This window comes from Micromesistius poutassou, assembly GCF_964030765.1.
Source record: "Micromesistius poutassou genome assembly, chromosome: 13".
Taxonomy (NCBI): domain Eukaryota; kingdom Metazoa; phylum Chordata; class Actinopteri; order Gadiformes; family Gadidae; genus Micromesistius; species Micromesistius poutassou.
The window spans coordinates 10,946,504-10,966,973 of record NC_140283.1 but is presented as its reverse complement, the minus strand read 5'-3'; the positions used below and the strand labels follow the sequence as shown (position 1 = coordinate 10,966,973).

General features: G+C 39.7%; 2 protein-coding genes across 3 annotated transcripts in view; one reads left to right on the top strand and one right to left on the bottom strand.

Moving 5' to 3' along the window:
• The window catches only part of ano1b (anoctamin 1, calcium activated chloride channel b), a 32,055-nt gene extending 21,377 nt beyond the window's left edge, over positions 1-10,678 (top strand). For both annotated transcript variants that reach the window (XM_084477059.1, XM_084477058.1), the window contains 12 exons: positions 1,002-1,076; positions 1,197-1,271; positions 1,683-1,884; positions 2,112-2,223; positions 2,837-2,894; positions 3,205-3,305; positions 3,710-3,852; positions 7,302-7,454; positions 8,028-8,080; positions 8,464-8,648; positions 8,745-8,850; positions 9,378-10,678. In XM_084477059.1, coding sequence (XP_084333185.1) covers positions 1,002-1,076; positions 1,197-1,271; positions 1,683-1,884; positions 2,112-2,223; positions 2,837-2,894; positions 3,205-3,305; positions 3,710-3,852; positions 7,302-7,454; positions 8,028-8,080; positions 8,464-8,648; positions 8,745-8,850; positions 9,378-9,638 — 1,524 coding nt within the window. In that variant the 3' untranslated portion in view covers positions 9,639-10,678. The remainder of the gene's footprint in view (positions 1-1,001; positions 1,077-1,196; positions 1,272-1,682; positions 1,885-2,111; positions 2,224-2,836; positions 2,895-3,204; positions 3,306-3,709; positions 3,853-7,301; positions 7,455-8,027; positions 8,081-8,463; positions 8,649-8,744; positions 8,851-9,377) is intronic.
• Positions 10,679-13,780: 3,102 nt separating this feature from the next.
• gal (galanin/GMAP prepropeptide) lies at positions 13,781-18,313 on the bottom strand (the record flags this gene model as incomplete). Its single annotated transcript, XM_084477030.1, has 6 exons — positions 13,781-13,845; positions 14,032-14,103; positions 14,925-15,011; positions 16,909-16,977; positions 17,837-17,891; positions 18,233-18,313. The coding sequence occupies 6 exons, from the start codon at positions 18,311-18,313 to the stop codon at positions 13,781-13,783; spliced, it is 429 nt and encodes a 142-aa protein (XP_084333156.1).
• Between the last annotated feature and the right edge of the window lie 2,157 nt (positions 18,314-20,470).

Genomic DNA, 20,470 nt, shown 5'->3' with positions numbered 1-20,470 from the left:
CGAATCAACGAAAATGTGACACGGAAACACTCTGAGTTCAAAAGATACAACAAGCCGAAATCACTACATGTTGTTTTCTATTTTATATATATATATCCTATTGTATATCCTTAAGTTTTTTCCTGAAATTTAAGTTACCTCTAACTTGACAAGTTCTTCTTTCTGTATTTTTATACCTTTTTTTTCTACACTTTTGCAATCTCTCTGTATACTTTTACTACTACAAGTAAGTCCTGATTAACAAGCTTTGTGATTTTCCCATGTTCTCACTATCCACTATCATGCTGAGAAAGCTTGTTTTCTATCGCCTTCAGCTACTCTGAAGCTGCATGAAATGTATTTCTCTTCATGTGTCTATGAAAACAAAACTGTCACTAAAAATGTAATCCATTGAAGCTTACATAATGTTTGATCAATCAAAAACAGGGATGATAAGTAGCTAGACATGACTACATTGTCCATTCTGAATGCAAAAAAATCCTGTGACAGGCAGCTTTTTTTCTTCCAAAAAGCTGTCACAGTATTTTTTTGCATTCAGAATGGACAATGTGTTGACAATCAGTTTTGTTTCCATGACTACCATGCTTCTGCACCGGATAATTTTATGCACAAAGGTTATTTGACTGAAGCCCAGCAATATCTTACTTCAGGGTTGATTGGCATCAATAAGTATTGATTTGTTTCATTTGGAAATGCAGTCTGTTGGAGTTTATCATTACTGGGTTACAGCAATTAACCCTTTTACCATTTTCTCATTTCTGACTCATGACACCATGTGTATATTTTAAAAAGCACAATATTAAGAGTGGGCAAAACTATAATATAACTATAACTAATAATTTTGTATTCAGTTTGCATGCTTGGCCTCTGATTGGTGTCACACAATCTGCACATTCAGTGTGCAGTAATATAACAACAAATGTCGTGAAATGTGTCAACCAAAAAAGGCCAGGATGTTATAATTGACTCTATGTCTTTACTTTGCTGCATGCCTACATCAGGACCACCCAAGGGCAGAGTATGAACTACGGGTCATGCAGAAGTCCCAGAAGAAAGAGCAAGGATCACAGAAAAAGGTAATTCCGAAGTCCTTGTATAGTACTACTTCTATGCAAGTGTGTACAATACTTCTAGCGCTTTATAAATAAAACAATGAATCTTCATAATCCTAACAATGTATTTTGTCATGTTTTCAGGCCGAGGAGGAGAAGCTGACATGTCGAGACCGGATGCCCGCCTACATGACCAACCTGGTGATGATGCTTCTAATGGTGAGAAAACACACAAAAGAATGTTATCAAGTCTGCTTTGAGATTACTGTATTCTACGGTATGGATTGTATTTGTTTAGCCAAGGATTTGTCCGACATAGAATTAAGGTTTAGGGATGAAGCATAAACCAGTATTGTAGCAACTACGTAGTATGTATAAAAAAAATGTGTTGCATCTATACACTATTGCATCCACGCACAAACCTAGTGATTTATGTTTAATTCCATTTGTTAAATACTATTACTAGGCATCCTAACTACCCCTGCATTGTTCCTTATACGTTCATTAAAATACTAAATTACAAAGTGATCACCGCTGTGGGAATATATTAACAATCAGCATATCATCATAACATTTGCCTATTATCACCAAATAACACATCATTGTGCTTCCGCTCTCTGTTTCCATCAGATTGGCGTGACATTCGCCATAGTCTTTGGTGTGATCCTCTACCGTATCTCCACCAAGGCAGCACTGCACATGAGCTCCAACCCCATCACACGCAGCCACGTCCGCTTGACCGTCAAGACCACCGCGGCCATCCTCAACCTGGTGGTCATCCTCATCCTGGATGAGGTGTACGGGGCTGTGGCCCGCTGGCTCACTGTGCTAGGTGGGTAGGACCATGGGGGGACTGTGTGGAGGGGCTTTTTCACCATGACAGGAAGGGCGTGTGTGTGTGTGTGTGTGTGTGTGTGTGTGTGCCTGTGTCTTCGTGTGTGTCTGCATGTGTGTGTTGCTAGATGGCTGATGCAAGGTGAATAAGCATGAACAGCAGTACTGTAAATCATATATTATTTCTCTCCAACAATAAATTAAGCTTACTTGTATTTTTTTCAGAGGTTCCAAAGACAGACAAGAGTTTTGAGCAGCGGCTTATCTTCAAAACGTTTATCCTGAAGTTCGTCAATGCATTCACTCCAATCATCTACATTGCTTTCTTCAGGGGAAGGTGTGTTCCCTAGCAACAGCTATACTATGTTCTCTCTGTAAACTCTTAGTTGTTTTCTTGACTTTTAAGCAATTTATGATTCCTTGTGTGATGTGACATTTAAATTACCTTTTATATTAAAATTATAATAATTATTATATATTATAATGACATATATTCTAATCCCCTGTTAACAATAACAACTGAACTTCTTTCCCATTTGAAAATGTGCAAGCAGTTTGTTATTGGACTGTTTGAGATACGTTTCCAATTAAAGAAATATGTATAAAGGGTTGTATATTCTCACATAAAGACATTTCCACATATTGCCATAGTTTCATATAATATAAGCTAAAAATAGGCCAACTATTGTGGACTGTTCAAACATTTGCAAAGTGAGACTACTGCCATGTTATTTGAAGGATTTCCATAGACTAATCTAAGTCAAACTAACTAAGTCTAATTACATTACATTGGCAATGAATACATAGCAAATATGACTCACATGTGAATGCATGCTATGTAGCTATAATATCTTAATTTTTACTTTACATGCTTTTCAAGATCTGTAGTTAAAATTATAATGACTCATACTGCTACCCTATAACCATCTGTTTTGTTATTTTTACCCTAGGCTAGTTGGCAGACCGGGTAGCTACTTGTATGTGTTTGAGTCATACAGAATGGAAGAGGTAAGAATTTGACTTGCTCATAACAACCATTTTATAAATATATATTAATGCATCAAACTAAAATACAAGTCATTATAATCATACAATCCAGAACCCTTGCCAAACAGAACAGAACAAACCAACACATTTTTGTCTGCAAAGTGGAATTGCAGACATTGTCAGAAAATAACAATACAGACATATATTATATTAAACCGGGTGACTCTGCCACTCAACAGATTGCTGAACAAATCAAATGTGTGTACCGTGCTGACGGTAATAGGAGATTAATCTGTAGTAACTGCTCGACTGTTGCCCATTCCTATTCCAGTGTGCCCATGGGGGCTGCCTGATGGAGCTGTGTATTCAGCTGAGCATCACCATGCTAGGGAAACAACTGATACAGAACAATCTGTTTGAGATTGGAGTACCGTGAGTAGTCACTGTTGACTGGGCATCTAAACCGTGTGTGGGTGACTGTAGATAGTGCAACACTTTATTCCAGCTCATTCCATTTTATTTTCCTAATTTTCTTGCTCCTGCTGGCTGTTATTTAATAATTATACATTATTAACTGCAAATCAGTATTAAAGTCAGTCCCATTAGCATTTATAACACAACACAAAATCAATCAATCAATCAAATGAAGATAATGAAATGAAGTGAAAAAATTGTGATCGTTACAACGAAAGTTGCATACTTACGTAGGGACATATCTCGAAGATCATATCATATCTACTTTGTTGATTAAAATCAGAACACAGTACACAAAAATAATGCCTGCACCATCTCCTGTGCAAAAAGCCTGATTGTGCTTGTGCTTGTGTGTTACACAGCAAGATAAAGAAGCTGATACGCTACATTCGATCAAAGCGTCAGGCCTTCCAGGAAGAGGAAAGGCAGAAGAGGCTGCAGCGATACGAGATAGACCACTTCCTGGAACCATTCGCTGGCCTAACACCTGAGTATATGGAAATGAGTCAGTATCTCGCGCACATGCACACAGAATCAAATGATATTATATGTGCAATATGGATAGCATTATACAACTTTTTATGAGAATGAGGGTTATACAAAGATTCCAGGCACTATATATGCTCTTCGTTCTTTATTTTATCAGGCCATCTGATGTTAAGAATATGTCTGAGGCAGTAGTTGGTGAAGACTTGTAGCTTGTTCAGGAGGTTCGTAGTTGTTTTCCACGTCTCAGATCCGTAGAGGAGTATAGTTTTTATGCTTGAGTTGAATAGCTGTAGTTTGGTCTTGAGTGAGATGTTGCTTGCTCTCCATATGGCCCCCATCATGCCAAATGCAGATCTTGCCTTGCCTATTCTCCTCTTTACATCCCCTTCTGATCCGCCATTACTCGCTACCTCACTTCCCAGGTAAATGAAGGAGTTGACTTCCTCTAGTGGTTGGTGGTTAACCGTCAAGCTGGCCAGCGTCTTTGTTTTGGCCTTTGTCTTCTGTGTGCTAATGTGGAGACCTGTCTCAGCTGCCTTCTGTTCTACCTCTCTCAATTTCTCTTGCATTTGTTGGTGGTTTTGGGACAGTAATGCAATATCATCTGCGAAGTCTAGGTCGTCCAGTTGTGTAAACAGGGTCCACTGGATCCCATTGCGCCTGTTGTTTTGATATTGTTTAATACATCCATAAGTTTCCTCCTTTCCTCTATTCTGATCAGGGTGAGAGCCACTCCTGGTGTTTTCTCTTCTTGGGCCCGACAGATATTTCACAGGCCCAGTGGTGTAGTCTAGTTTTTTGTAGTGGGTATACTGTGATTCCCTCCTAGCCTCTTCCACACCCGTCCTACCACCACCACACTCACTGTCACATACAGTAGCCTACAACCACCATAAGTCATTGAGATTATTCAACACTCGATATTGTCATCAGTTTCTAGGACATTAAACAGTCAAATTAAAATCACCATTAGGCACTAGCATCAAATAAACTATAAAGAATCAATAAATAAATACTTATTGGCTATATAAACACTGTATTACTGTATATGTCACCAGCCTGGCGCGATACTAATGTGCGAAGGAGACGACGACGGGATACTTGAGTCTGTCCTGTGCAATAAAGTTTTAGAGTTTTAGAGACAAAAAAAAGAGTTGGTAATTTGTCAAACAATTACAACTCAATAAAATAAAATACCCTATATAAGAAACAATAAATACGAAAATACTAAATAAAAACATGTAGGCTATGTTTCCCATACAAAAATACTTAAATAATAAATTAAGATAAATAAAACATATCAGCAACTGTTCTAAGACGTATTATTGTTATTGTTATTATCAATGACACTCTATCAGTGTTTTTAGATTGTTCTGGGTTCCTCTTCCATTTCTTGTAGTGCTATGAAGCGGTTCCTAAGTTCTATTTGGAAGTCTGCTTGTTTATCTTTGATGGTGAGTAGTGATACATTGTAGCGCTTACCCATTGAGGTACTGGGGGGGATCTCAAGGTGCTGACTGTTAGCACAGTGGTTGGCAAAGAGTTCTCCATTTTCCTTCATCACTCCAAGGCCATGCTTTCCCATCACTTGTTCAAAGCCGGTGCCATCGCTGCCAACCTTTGCATTCAAATCCCCCATTAAAATGGTGAGATCCTTCTCTTTACATTTTCTCATGGTTTCCTCTAGGCTTTGGTAGAAATCTTCTTTTGCCTCCTCCTCTGCTTCATTGGTGGGTGCGTAGCACTGGATGATGTTAACAGCGATGTGCTTATGTGAGGACTTGAATTTGGCCATAATGATCCTGGGGCTCACTGGTTCCCATCCTAACAGGGTCTTCTGGGCTTTTTGATTTGATAACATGATTGCCACCCCATCTGAGTGAACAGCATTATCTCCCGTGTGTCTAGAGTATATGATTGATTCTCCTGATGAAAGCTGTGTTTGTCCTGCTTCCTTCCACCTGGCTTTGGCAATTCCAAGTATATGGATGCCATATGCCTTCCTTTCATTCGCGATGGTCTGCGCTTTTCCTGAGATATGCATTGAGCATTCCATGTTCCGATCTTTGTGATAGATTTAGGGTTAAGAAGCTTCCGCCTTGAGGCTTCCTGTCGGCTTTGACCACAAGGCTTCCTCCTTCTTCCCGTGGAAGGTCCTCTTTCTCACAATTCTAAGGTGTTAGATGTATCGTTCAGTGTTTCTGTAATCAAAGTTTGACCATTAGGCGGGGGATTGGCCTTCCTAGAGGTTGCTTTTCTGTTGGGGTGTGCTCCCTTATCCTTCCCCCTCTCGGGCCACAAGGCAGTGGTTGAACCATTCTTAGTCTGTTCCCTCTCCCAAGACCAGTTTGCCAAGGGAAACCCTTACAGGAGCACGAAGCTCCAGACAACATAGCTCTCAGGTTCACCTGAACACACAAACCTCCCCACCACGATACGGTGATGGTTCACGGAGAGGTATATATATATATATATATATATATATAGATATCCACTGGTGCTAAAAGGAAGTGTTCAGGAGGGTGTCATATTGATGCAGTCGAGGTGCTGAATGTAGGGGCAGACACGGATTCGTCCTGGCCCTGTTATATATCAGCACCGACGTGTGTTGGATGATGGACTTGCTCAGCTGTTCCTCAGAGACCGACTCTCAGGAGAGTGCGTGTGAACCTGAGGTTCTTGGACACTGGCTGATTGAAGCCATGTGACATAATTTGACCCGGTGAGAGTCGAGACCCTTGAATATTTTTGGAGACTGAAGGAACCCTCACTCCCAGACGGCTCCCCCAGTCTCAAGACGAGCTCAGGAGCCAGGACCTGCTCCTAGTTGCCAGCATTGGAGAAAATCTGGGTTATAGAAGAATGGTCTTCAGAATTACACAGTGACAGCACTGTTCCTCTTCTACTTACAATACCAACAGTCTGGGAAACTAGGGTGCTGGCAGTGACTATGAAATGTTGTGGGTGGCAAAAACAAAAAAGGGATTTCAACCCATTGTTATGGTGTGAAACTAATTATATAGTGTTTCTTTGGAAGATTTTTGTCAACTGAATATTTAAATTCTTGTCCTTAAATTTATTAAAATAAGATACACTACCGCTGGTTATTTGAAGGCTACGGAGCGGAGTGCAAGGAAGGTTATGCCAGGACAGTCTCAGAGACAGCTGGCTACATGGTTGGCATTGTGTCAGAAGCTCACATTTCTCCAGTATTTGAGGGTGGAGTCCGATTGGACATTTAACCCGTTTTAACGCCTCAATTGGAGGACTCTTTCACATGCGGTTTATAGATGGTTGATTATACTTGATTGGTGCAAAAGAAATGCTCATCATATCAGTTATGATCATAATTGTAATAATATTATAGCAATATTTTTATATTATTTATCAAATATTACTGTTTGGTTTTTGATATGAACACATGTGAATGTCCTCTGTTCTCTATGTGTCATTGTCTCCCTGCAGTCATTCAGTTTGGTTTCGTGACGTTGTTTGTGGCGTCGTTTCCTCTCGCTCCGCTCTTCGCTCTGCTCAACAATATCATCGAGATCCGTCTTGATGCCAAGAAGTTTGTTGGTGAACTCCAGCGGCCAGTGGCAGCCAGAGCCAAAGACATTGGTGGGTAAAGCATGTCCATTAACCCACACGAGAAGACTAAAAGAAAGTGGTATTTGTTACGATAGGAACGCATCAAAGCAAGCAAGCATCAGTTTGGCTTCCTTTCAAATTAGTCACTGTCACTTTGGATACCAATGTCTGCTGTATGTATGTATGTATGTATGTTAACATGTTCCTATATCTTCTGCATTGTTGTATGTACATGTAAACCATGAATATTTGGATAACTGTCGCTGCCCATCCGACTTGGTGGGATGGGCTGATCCATTTCTATTGAAGGATTCTTGTATGTCCAATCGCAGATTGCAATTGGCATTAAATTGGGCCCTTATTTACCAAGTTAATGTAACTTAACTTACACTGCCCAAATGGTAATCGTGTTATCGTTGTACAATGTCATTATAGCAGAGTTTTTAAAGGAATGGAACACAATAGTGTTGTGAATGCTTTTGGGTTGTTGTTGCCATGAAGCTATGGCAAATTTGAAATGTATTTAAAGCCACCATTACCATAAAATGTCTTCTACGGTATCAGATTCAATACTTTTTGTTGTTATTCATTGTGTTTTTGTAGGTATATGGTACAACTTACTTAAAGGAGTAGCAAAGGTTGCTGTCATCATAAATGTAAGTAATTAATAATTATATCGACATACATGTCTGCCAACATTTTGTATACAAACATACTAATTGTGTTTACTATCTTTAGGTTGAAACACATAACACAGTAGCAATTTGATCTTAAGTCCAGAAATTAGAAAAAAATTTATTTTCTTCTTTTTGGATGATTTGGATGATCTGGCATAGTTTTCACCAATTTATTGTATTGTTGGAACATGAAATGATAATGTTTAATTTCATAGAAGAAAATAAATCAACAATCAACTGCAATTTTTTAATTAACCATCTCGATATACATTTATGTAAAGTATTAAGTATGTTTTATTTTGTACTATTTGTGTGGGCTTCATTATTCTCTCTGTGTGTTTGTCTTCATCTGGACCCACCAGGCCTTTGTCATTTCCTTTACATCGGACTTCATCCCCCGGCTGGTTTACCAGTACACGTACAGTCCTGACGGCTCCATGTATGGCTTTGTGAACCACACCCTCTCCTATTTTAATGTCAGCCACTTCCAGGATGGCAAGGAACCGATGGATCCTCTGCATTTGGGTTATGCGGTTGACATTTGCAGGTAAGGGGAAGTTTGTCATAGAGTCACGTCATGCTAAGCATCACTTAACGTTGGCCTCATTGGAGGTTAACTAGATCACACATTGTTGTTCTGCAGGTACAAAGACTACAGGGAACCACCATGGTCCACCACTCCTTATGAGATCTCCAAGGAGTTCTGGGCTGTCCTGGCTGCAAGACTGGCTTTTGTCATTGTATTTCAGGTAAAATTCTCAACACAGCCCCATATATAGATACAGCCTTCATAGTTATCCACAAATATATAGGAGAAAGCATGAGTCCAGGAGAGGAGAGGAGGTGAGTGAAAAGGAGATAAGAAGAGGACCATAGAAAAGTAGAGGAGAGCAGAAGAGGATGAGAGAGGAGAGAGAGGACGGGACATAGCATCCTATCACTCTATCGCAGACAAAGTATACAAAATTAACAAAACATTGATTGTATCTTTGTTTGATAATTGATACATCCAGAACTTCCCATGTTTCGCAAACCAGATGAAGGCATTCAAATAAAATGAAGATTGAGCAGAAGATTAATGTGTGTGACAACATTTCTCCTTGGCAGAAGTTATCCTGCTGAAACAGGCTTTACGTTACTGGTTACTGACCCCCCCCCCCCAAATGCAGTTGGAAGTGCAGAGTTCTTCAGGTTTATGTTTGCATTCCCTTCGTCTCACCACCACCACCACCACCACCAACCCCTCCTTCACACACCCCATGCCCTCTTCCCCCAGAACGTGGTGATGCTGATGAGCGACGTGGTGGACTGGCTGATTCCAGACATCCCCAAAGACATCAGCATGCAGATCCACAAGGAGAAGATCCTGATGGTGGAGCTGTTTATGAGGGAGGAGCACGGGAAGATGCAGAGGATGGGGAGTACGGCGTCCACGGGGGACAAGGAAAAGGGCAGCAGAAACAGTTACCCCCCCGTCCCGGTGGCCCGGCAGCGCAGCACGCCCCCGGCCCACTGCAACAAAGCCAATAATGTCTGACGTGCAGCGTCGACAGCCTCGGTGTGTGAGGCTACATCACAGGATCTATGACGTATTCCTTGTCCACAACATTCCAACATGGATAGGGGATTTTTTTTAGTAGTTGTTAACTATCAACACATTTCAAAGAAGTTTCCACAGGTATTTAGATGAAAGTAAGGGATTGGTTTCAAAACACTATTTATCGTCGACACTATAAACCTTTACATTTAGCGTTCTCTCCCATCGCACTGCTTTTTAACAATGGCTTGGAGAATTAGGATGTTCGCTAACTCATCTTAGATCACAGCTGTCATCCTGGTTAGACTATTCCACTATGCAGTATCGCACAGATTACTTTTTCATAGGTTTCTTTAAAAAAATTAGTAACATGGTATTCAGCTATGTATGTTATATTAGGCATATAGTAGTACACAAAACTATTTAAAGTGAATACAGGTATTGAAAGAGCAAGGTCCAGCCTCATGCTCAAAGAAGGAACCCACAACCTTTCAGCTGGGAGACTTCGTACACTATCCTGCCCCCACCTATATTCATTAATTTTCATATAATATGTTAAGTTGGTATCCACTCTGTATTTATTTGTACACATCAGTATTAGTTTTTTTATAGATACAACCAATACTTTATTTTAACAGTTTCTAGATTAAAACTAGTTCTGCTTGTAAGCATGTCATAGTCACATATTTATTTGAAAGTTGAAAACGATTATACAGAATGCATATAAAGCACCAAACAAATGCAGACAATTTGAATTGAGAAATCATGGTCATTAGGCGCGTTTGCTGTTTTTTCTGAACTAGTTACTGTTGCGATGGCCTTCAAGGAAATGGTGTTCACTTTTGCCCAATAAAAGTCATCATATTGAATAATAAAACGATTTGCTTTAATGTTTAAAACAACTGTTAAACACCGTCTAAACATACTGCTGAGCAAAGTAATGTTCCTCGGCTCAATTCTTTGTCTTTTTCTGTAAAATGAGTTTGTGCCATGGAAAAGTAAACAAATAAATGTCACACACTATTGTGATCTCAAATTCACTACCTGTTTATACTATTTATAGTGCACTTTCCATTTGCTTCAAACACTTGGTTGTATTGAAAATCTAGAAGTTATTTTAAAAGAACAAAACCCCAACCCCCATAGTAGATTGTTTTACATTAGAGGACTCCCTCTATAGGTGAACACGTGCTAGTGCATGTCTCACCGCTTATGGTTATGGCTATGGTTACCATGGATACCCTGCTGATTAAGAGTTGATGCGAAAATGCTAAATCTAAATCTTGCGTTTGAAGAAACGCAAAGATGTTATTTTTTAATAAGTCACCAAGTTGGGTTATTTTTCGGTTCTTTTTATGACCTTGTTGCACAACACAGTGTAGCTTAACATTATCTGGCAGTACTTTGTGTCGATACAGTCACTGTCATAATTACGATAATTTGGAAATAACCATGGAAACCCATCCATACGGATGCTGTGTTACTCTGACCTGTATCATACATCATTCTTACGACAGTAGAAAAATATAATGGTCTTTTACTTGTAGGCCTATTTTAAAAAGATGTATTGATAAAAAAAAATGATCCTACTGCAATGCTCATTTGTTTCCCCAAAATATGGAGGATGAAACACACAAAAATTAGATGGCATTTGTGATACAATACCAATGGAAAAACATGATTGGAACACTGTAGTAAACTACCACATCCTTTTAAAGTACTTGTGGATGAGTACAATTGTGAATGGGTGCATTTTCTGATCATCTATCAAGAAATTTCTCGTTATTTCTGTCGCTATAACAATTAGACATTAAACATGGAACTCGCTTCTATCGGGTTCCTGGACCCTGGACTTTCCTAATTGAAACCAAAACTTATGCTACACACAACACACTCAAAGAAACACCCAGGTAGGGGAGCTGGCCGTGGTGCTGATCTGTTAGCTACTCTTAGTTAATTAGCAGTTGTTTGTCAAAAGCAACTTACAGGGATTTCCAATACATTACGTCCTTACTGAACAGGTAGATGTTAGGCACCTTGTACAAGGATTCACACACAGTAGGCTGCAGACATTGAGGTTGAACCCAGTGGCCTACCTTTCATCTGGAGGTGGATCTCCATACCACTTTGCAGCCTCCCACATAGAGGACTGCTGAGCGTAGGAGCAGGACTGTACCGTACTATAAGAACGATGCATGCACAAAGAGTTGCAATGATATTCAGCGTATTCCTTTGCTGGCAAATAACATAAATAGTATGGGTAATTTATACAAAGGCATAACCACATTCATTATGAGTTTTAGATTAAGTGTAACCAAGTACCACTAAATAAATAGTAATATGTTTACATATAATATTAATAGTTTAATATAGTACGTCATCATTTGGTGTAAATTACCAATTTTTCCATTATAATGGTAGCTTCATCAAAAGGCAGTCAGCAGACATCTCGAAGAACATCTGTGGTTGGTTCACATGGTGGCGCTACCCTCACACTTGTTAATATTGGGAGGTCAATGTAACGGTGCAGACGTAAACATAGATTACAGATTATAGACAGTTGATAACATCAAGGTTCCATCATTTAGTCTCATACACATAATATAATTCACAGAACAAACTGTCGGATACCATCCAAGCTACACATGCACACACAAACTCTTGAACACATGCACACACCCACACACACACATAGACACACACACACACACACACAGACCCTTAACTTGTTTACTTGACATCTGTCTCAGGATTATTGCCTTATTCACAATCTCCAATGCAATGATGGTTACCAATATTAGAAAAAACTCTCACTCACACACACACACACACACACACACACACACACACACACACACACACACACACACACACACACACACACACACACACACACACACACACACGTTGGCCATGCCAGTTATCATTTCACTTTCAGTCAGAGACTTAGTCTACTATGTATTAATTATTGTCTCATCTTCCTTGCTGTAAGCCATGCCAGCATCAATGCTGATCTGGTCCAGTCAGTGTAGCTTCTCTCCAGCATGTTATGAGGGCCATAATACTTCCCTGACAATAGCAAAAGTCTAGTCTGTTGTCTTTGTTCAATGTCAGTACAAACTATTTGGTGTCGAGCTGTGTCTTGCACAGCTCGACACCTGAAACAAATTTCTATGCAATATATACAGACTTAAAAAAAAAAAAGAGTCTAGCAGCATGGAGGGGATGTATGCTTTGCTCTACAGAAGGGATACCCTTAAGGGCCCTTCATAACACTTTCTAGTGTAGGGGCCCCTACATGGTCGTTCTCCAAAGGGGTCATCTGAGAGGGGACTTAAAGGTGTTCTGTACCAGAGAGGCACATTACAGTATAGGGCTCTTATCAATTTTAGGGACCTGGTTTTCTCTCAAATAGAGGCCACATATAGGGCGCTATATTATGTTTTCGGCACTCTAGAAGTATTTTGGGGGTGGTTTTATGGATGTTAAAGATTGCAAAACTAGTGTTGTTTATCAGGCCAACTTGAGCCTGGAAGAGATAATCTCGAGAACTAGGTTTCCCCAAATGCACAAGAAAACGAGGGTGAAAAAAAGATGATTAGCAACAACAACTTTGATCCAACCAATAGCTGGGTGTGCTGAAGGGCCCATATAATCCTTATAGCTGTCATTCACTTGGTACGAACACACATTTTCGTCTTTGTTATTAAGTACACGGCAATGTTTTTTTTTTTTATCCTTTATTGAACATCAGATAATGGTACATTACCAAGTAACACAGCATTAGGTTATGAATAGTTTTCTGCGAATCAAAGCACATTCAAATCATACAGCTTTTGGACGTCATCTGTCTCCCATATCAGCCTCCAGGGGACATTACAGGGACTTTTCTTTTCAGACAATAATAGAGAAGTTTATTTATCTTTTTAACAATCACAATAAAGCCAAACATGTCATCAATAAATACAGATCTATAGCCTCAAGGGTAGATATTTCAAATCTGTTGTTAAATTGCCAAAAGAGCTAACATTGTTAGCTTCAACATTGATTTGTTTGAGTTGTTTGGGTAACATGGGATCAGAGAAGGATTGAAGTTATGATGTGTGGCTGAATAGGTGGTTGAAGCACAGTGAGGCAGAGGATCAGCGTTCGGCGAGCTCTTCTGACGTCAGAGAGGAAGGAAGGTTTTCAAATGCTCCGATCTCTGCTATCACAAATAGAACAAGCACACACAATGTGCACAATGAAGAGACAACGTTGTAAAGTGACTACAAGCTCAAAACCATTTTTCCAGTCAGCAAGCAATGGATTATGAAGTAGAATACAATAGGCACATTATTACGTGTATTAAGAAGTATTACCATGGTAAGAAACCATGAAGGAAATACCTAACCTTTCAGCTTGAGGTATGATAAAAAGTCAATGATGGTGTGTACAATATCTTCATCTGGTATTCTCAGAGCACCTGTGGAGATAAACCATATGATCAGAGAGGTACAAATGTAAATAGTGCATGGAATGCATGAGTGTGTATAAAATAAATACAAAGTTTACCTTAAAGGAAAACCTCTGGATTTTGCCAACTGGACCCGACAGGTCTACAGGACTAATGCGGACAACAATTTTTTAAATTGGCCCAGTATTGTGCGAGAACACTGCAGCTGTAATCTGCGAAAATGGGCTAGGATCTCATCCATTTGGGCAATACATCCCTGCCAATCCTCTCAAATTGCTTGTTTTTGCCACTGATATGCTCAGATTATATTCTTACATAATGTAACGTATCCCTTACAGAAATACTACTTTACCTTTGGCTTGATTATTTTTGATTGTGTCCAATAAAGTAATTTACTTTTTTATGTTTAGACATACATCACAAAGTCTCGCTCAAGGAGAAGTCTTGTTGTTATGTTGTTGTCATCACAATTTCAACTCTCCTACTCCCAAATCATTTTGATAACACTTAGCAATGCTTTCTGTAGTCCAACACAACAAACTCTCCTCTCTCCAGCTCTCAATTAAATTTCCACCTTTCTCTTCCTGCAACAACTAGACTCTCTCTCCTATATGTGAAAAATCCTGAAGTTTTCCTTTAAGATTGGTCTACAAGGCAGTAATACAGCCAGTAATACTGAGCCAATACGGCATGTGTAATTGATCTTGACATCAGCCATATGTGTGTGTGTGTGTGTGTGTGTGTGTGTGTGTGTGTGTGTGTGTGTGTGTGTGTGTGTGTGTGTGTGTGTGTGTGTGTGTGTGTGTGTGTGTCTGTGTCTGTGTGTGTACCTGTTCTGAACTCTTCATCCTGGGGCATTTCCCTCTTGCCAGCCAAACCAGACTTGTCTCCCAGTGACCTGTGTCCATCAATGCCATCTGTACAATTATAAGATGATATGAGTTGATATTAAACCACTTTTAAATGAAAATGTCAAAATTTGAAAATTTTTAAAATTTGAAGTGTAGTCAACAAGTGTTGATATTCATTCTCACTGATGTGTACACTTTTGCACTTGCAGAACATTTTATTTATCAAATAAACTGAATTGTAGATATAATATAGATTGTTCATGTTACAAAAATAAACCATTCAATTCAAATAAAAAATAAAACATTATATGAAAAACGCAACTTTCTTTCTGCTTCTCTGTATTGGATGCATTGCCTTGCTCACACACTCTCACAAACACACACCCAGTCTATGCAGACACTCCACGAGGAGTCCTGATGGTCAAAACACCTGAAGGACACTGGTGGTATTTTATTAGATACTGTTTGCATGTTTAAAGGGTTTGTTTCCCGTTTCCTTCTACAGACCACCTGCAGGGCTTGGCTTTTGGAATTGCTTTAGAAAATAAGAGATTTCTGCGTTGCATCCAAAAAAAATGACACAACTGAAGCGGGACATATAGGTTTGAACAAAAAACACAGAAAAATTGGGTGAACAGATGAACACCAAATTATATCAATATTAAAGATCATGTAAATCGATTGAAATAATAACACAAAAACTGAAAGGCATAATGAATAGTTAAGCCTTAACTATTCTCCAAACGAAAGCTTACAAGCATGAAAATAAAATGATTATAATAAAATGAAGCTATATATAGACATATATTTTTAGTAAATCTTTGTCCATTCAAATTTTCCATGTTGTATTTAGTCAGAGTTTTGTCATTTGTATGTGTTTGTTTTGATAAAGCGTAACTAACTAATTCAGACCTCAGGCACAGCCTCATCTCTGGTGGACTGCGGTCGATAATTTCAGATTGAGTCTTTCATATGATTCCATTACGACAGAATGTGAAAATCTGATTTGTCAAATTTTAACTATAATACCGACCATTCGACTCAATTACAATGTCTTAAGAAGAATGTTCTTTGTTTTACAAGATGGTGCCTTTAAAACAGGACATCCAGGTTGCCACTGAAGGCATTTAATGACTTATAGGAGTATAATAGTACTCCTATAATAGGAGCACAATTATACTTCTTCTTTAATATACTCCTTCAGCATTACCTTCAGAAGAAGATCATGCCCAGCTCAATAGGGAGGATAAATTACATTTGAGTGAGTATAAAATACTGTTAACACGAATTCATTCATTTAGTTTACAAATATACTGCATTTCTGGCACGTTGGTTGGTTCTGATTGTAGCTTGTTGGCAGCACCTGCAATTTAGCCCTGAGCTCCTTCCACTATAGGGCCCGCAGCACAGAGATGAAGAGGCACCCTGGGGATTGGCTTTATGCTTGACTCATTCTGGGAATAAAACACTCAAATAAAGTAGTGCTTGAGGTGTGACCTGTGTCTGAAGGCTCATTATATTTCCCTCTTTTGTAATTGCAGCCCTCTAATGTCAATCCCCCTCGACCAGAATGCACTTGATCTTGATAGTGTTGTGACTAGTGTTCAATCTACTTTTTTCTACTTGATCTTGTCACCCACGCCCGCCCACATGTGTTGTGCTTAATCTGATGGGTTTAGTTCAGAAGAAATCAGAATCGGTTACATAGAATAGTTATAGACATAGAATATGTTTGATTCTATATAGATACATAGAATCAGTTGCTGCACCTGACTGAAAGTTTAATGAACACGTCTTTCCCGGTAGCTATGACGACACCATTGTGCTATTTGGGCCGCACCATGTCCCTGACACAATCCAAAGAAAGGGTAACAAAAGGATAGTAAAAAATGGCAAGATGTTTCACAACGGAGCAATTCCTGACGCCAGAGCCTTGCAGCGGCCGTATGTGTTTCTATCTTACATTGGGTGCCCAGCTCGTCTCTGCCTCTCGCACTGCCATCCTTTATCTGAATTAGGTGATCAATACGACCTGGAACACAGGATGAGGCAGGAGCAACCTTTACCCTGGGCTTCACTTGCACACAAAACCGTACACACACTACTATACCACTTACTGTGTATGTACATATACACACACACACACACATATATATACACACACACCCACACACTACTATACCACTTACTGTGTACGTACATATACACACACACACACACACACATATAAACACACACACACACACACAAATATACACACACGCACACTACTATACCACTTACTGTGTACACACACAAACTCCCACACAATACCACACACACACACACACACACACACACACACACACAACGATGCCACTGACTGTACACACACACACACACACACACACACACACACACACACACACACACACACACACACACATACACACACACATACACACACACTAGCTCTTCATGGTTGGCTGTTGATCGTATGGTGACGTTTGGAACCCCAATATTAAACAGGTTCCCACAGAAAACATATCTCTATCTATATATCTCAAGAATAGGCGATATCTTAGTAGTATCTTAGTATAGGCAATATCTTAGTATCTTAGCATCTAGGCTACTGCCTTCTGAAAGGTTCTCACTATAGGTTCGAAGAAACTATCATCAGTTATTTACATATTTCGTAGTTGTTGTATGTTTTGGCATTTTTTTACGATGTATATGAAGGTCTCAGATAGGTATCAGCACTATCCGACACCGGACGGCGGTTCAGCAACATTCACGGCGCGGAAAAACTACAATCGCAAGCAGTTTTGTTTTCGACAGAAAGATCGCTTCCATGAACCCCAAATGAACGAGCGAGACACCGTGGGAGAGAAGAGGAGCAGACCAGTACTTACGGGGACCCAGGAGGTAGCCCGCGCTGTTGAGGGTCCAGCCCCGCTTCTCTTTAGCCTGACACACACACACACACACACACACACACACACACACACACACACACACACACACACACACACACACACACACACACACACACGAACGCACGCAAGCACGCCCGAACGCACACACACACGCACGCACACAGGCATACACACAAACACACCGTTAGGAAATGAAGACAGAACTTTTTCGTTGAGAAAGTTACTGGGGTTTTCAATTTAAATTGTTTGCTTAATGGTATCAACACTACGAAAGGCGGAGGTAGATGTTTCTCTTCAGAGGACGGATGCTTTTTGCATTCCGTTGCATTCCTCTAGATGGGACTATAATGTACAGACAATTAAGAAACTCACCGCAATGACCAGCCCGATGGTCTCGGAAAGAGTTGCACAGAGGACGAGTGACACGCAAAACAACCCAAAGCACCGCTGCATCTAAAGAAAACCATACAATCTGAGTAAAGCAAGACACAAACAGGATTATAGTCTACTACTTCACAAGCAACGGCGATCCAAACTCACCTTGATCTTCTGTTGTAGGCTATCTGCTAGGAGCCTGTGTGAGTGGATGTTGTGGTCTGTCGCTGCTTTGCCGTCGGTGTCTAGTTGAGGAGCCCAGCGATGCTTTTAAAGGAACGCCTCCCGATGGGTCAGATGAAAGTGCTCTTCCTGTCATCTTAATCATCATTTCTGTCAACAAAAAAAATAAAGAAAAGAAAGTGTGCTCAAAAGGCGTACCTGGTTAGGATTTGACGTCACCAGACCCCCCCTCAGCCCCTGGCCCACTAGAGGTCAAGAAGAGGGCAGGATAAAGCATGAACAATTACAGCCTCGTTTTCAACAGACGGAAGACACGCTCTTGGGCGTCTATTATCACATAGTTTTCATTGAGGCTCATGGGAAGAACCTGAGAATAACTGCAACTTTGAAGCATGAGTTAAGTAAATAGGGAATTTGTCAATATAAAGCCTTGATTCTGCATCAATACTGATTAGTATAAGTAATTAATATATTATTGATACAATGAGGATCTATAAGGGTAAGTTAATGATTTACAAACTTGATTTGTAAGTCATGATTGAACATGATTTACAACATGGTAATAATGCTAATGATAATTCTTATAAAATCCTGGACACATTCTGTTCACATGTAGCATATACTAATTAACGGTCAACAGACAACCGTTATTATTATATCCTGAAAAAACATAATTCAAATGTGAACATAACCTATATGTTTGTGTTTAGAAAAAAAACGTAGAATTACCTACTGATCCATTCCCGCCACAAACTCTGTTAAATATGTGGAAAACATGTTGAAACGTAGATGCATACATAATTAAATTCTCCTAAACAATCAAAAGGTATCCCACAATAAATTAATGAATCGCACTTTGATAAGAGTCCTTCATCTCTTCTTCTTGTGCCTTCATACTGGTGGTAGATCAGCATAACCCTCAAGGTGTTACCATTGAAGGAAATGGGGAGGGGTGTTGGTGCTGATGTGCCAGTCAGGGAGGGATGGTCTCATAGCCGGGGCCCCCCCAACACAGCAGACCACAGCTGCTAAACACAGCAGCAGATCCCTCCACAAATGGCCTTGTCCTGCTGCTCTGTTCCTGCACCTCATCCTTTTCATTGTCCTCCGTAGCCTGACGGGGGCGGGGGGGGGGGGGGGGGGGTCCTCTCACTTATCTCTCAGTCCGAGCACTGGTGCACCTCGCCTCAATCTTCCTGCCTGGTGGAAGCTCTTTCTGGATGGTCATTGTTGTAATGGGGGTGGCGGTAAACCCTTTATGCTGAACTCAGCATGCTCATGGCCGCCGGTATGGGGATGCAGCTGTTCCCGGATGGGAGATGTGTAATGGATGCCACTCTCATGTGTTGATTCACAGGATTTACTCTTATTCTGTCCCACAAAAGGTTGTTCCGTTGCCCTGTAATGACCAGGGTGTATGCGGCAGTACAGGCTATGAGGCTTTATTTGATATTTTAAGTATTGTGTCGTATTTTCTTTGCCAAAGAATCTAATTTATCCATTCAGCATATTTCCTTTATCAAGGAATATAAGTAATATATTGCCTTACATTTAAAATTTGTTAAACTGGCTCATTCTTACTTTTCTTAGCTAATTCTGTTTCCATTTTTTTAATGAAATACCTTTCTATTCATTATAGTTTCAATAATAAGAAAGCACACTTGCATGTCAAAAACAAAAAGCATTTGGGGTTTGCAATGTTACCTTAACTTTTGGGCACCAGTTTTACTGGAAATAGCTGGAAATAGCCGATGTTGAACAATTACGAAAACTTAGAATTTACTGTCAGTGGTTGGATTTTAATTTAGATTAAAAAAACATTTTTATTAGTTCATCTCAACCCTCTTAAAGTTGTGTTCAAGAAACACACACAATGAAATCATTTGATGAACCAATATTTCAAACAAATTTCAAACAAATCAATATGAATTTCATTTTCGCTCATGTGTTTCTCAGTAAAAGATTACGAATAAAAATCAATGTAGAACTAGTATGTTGAAAATCTGTTTTCTGTTTTGCTTCAGTTGCATTTCCCAGCTGTCAATACAACAG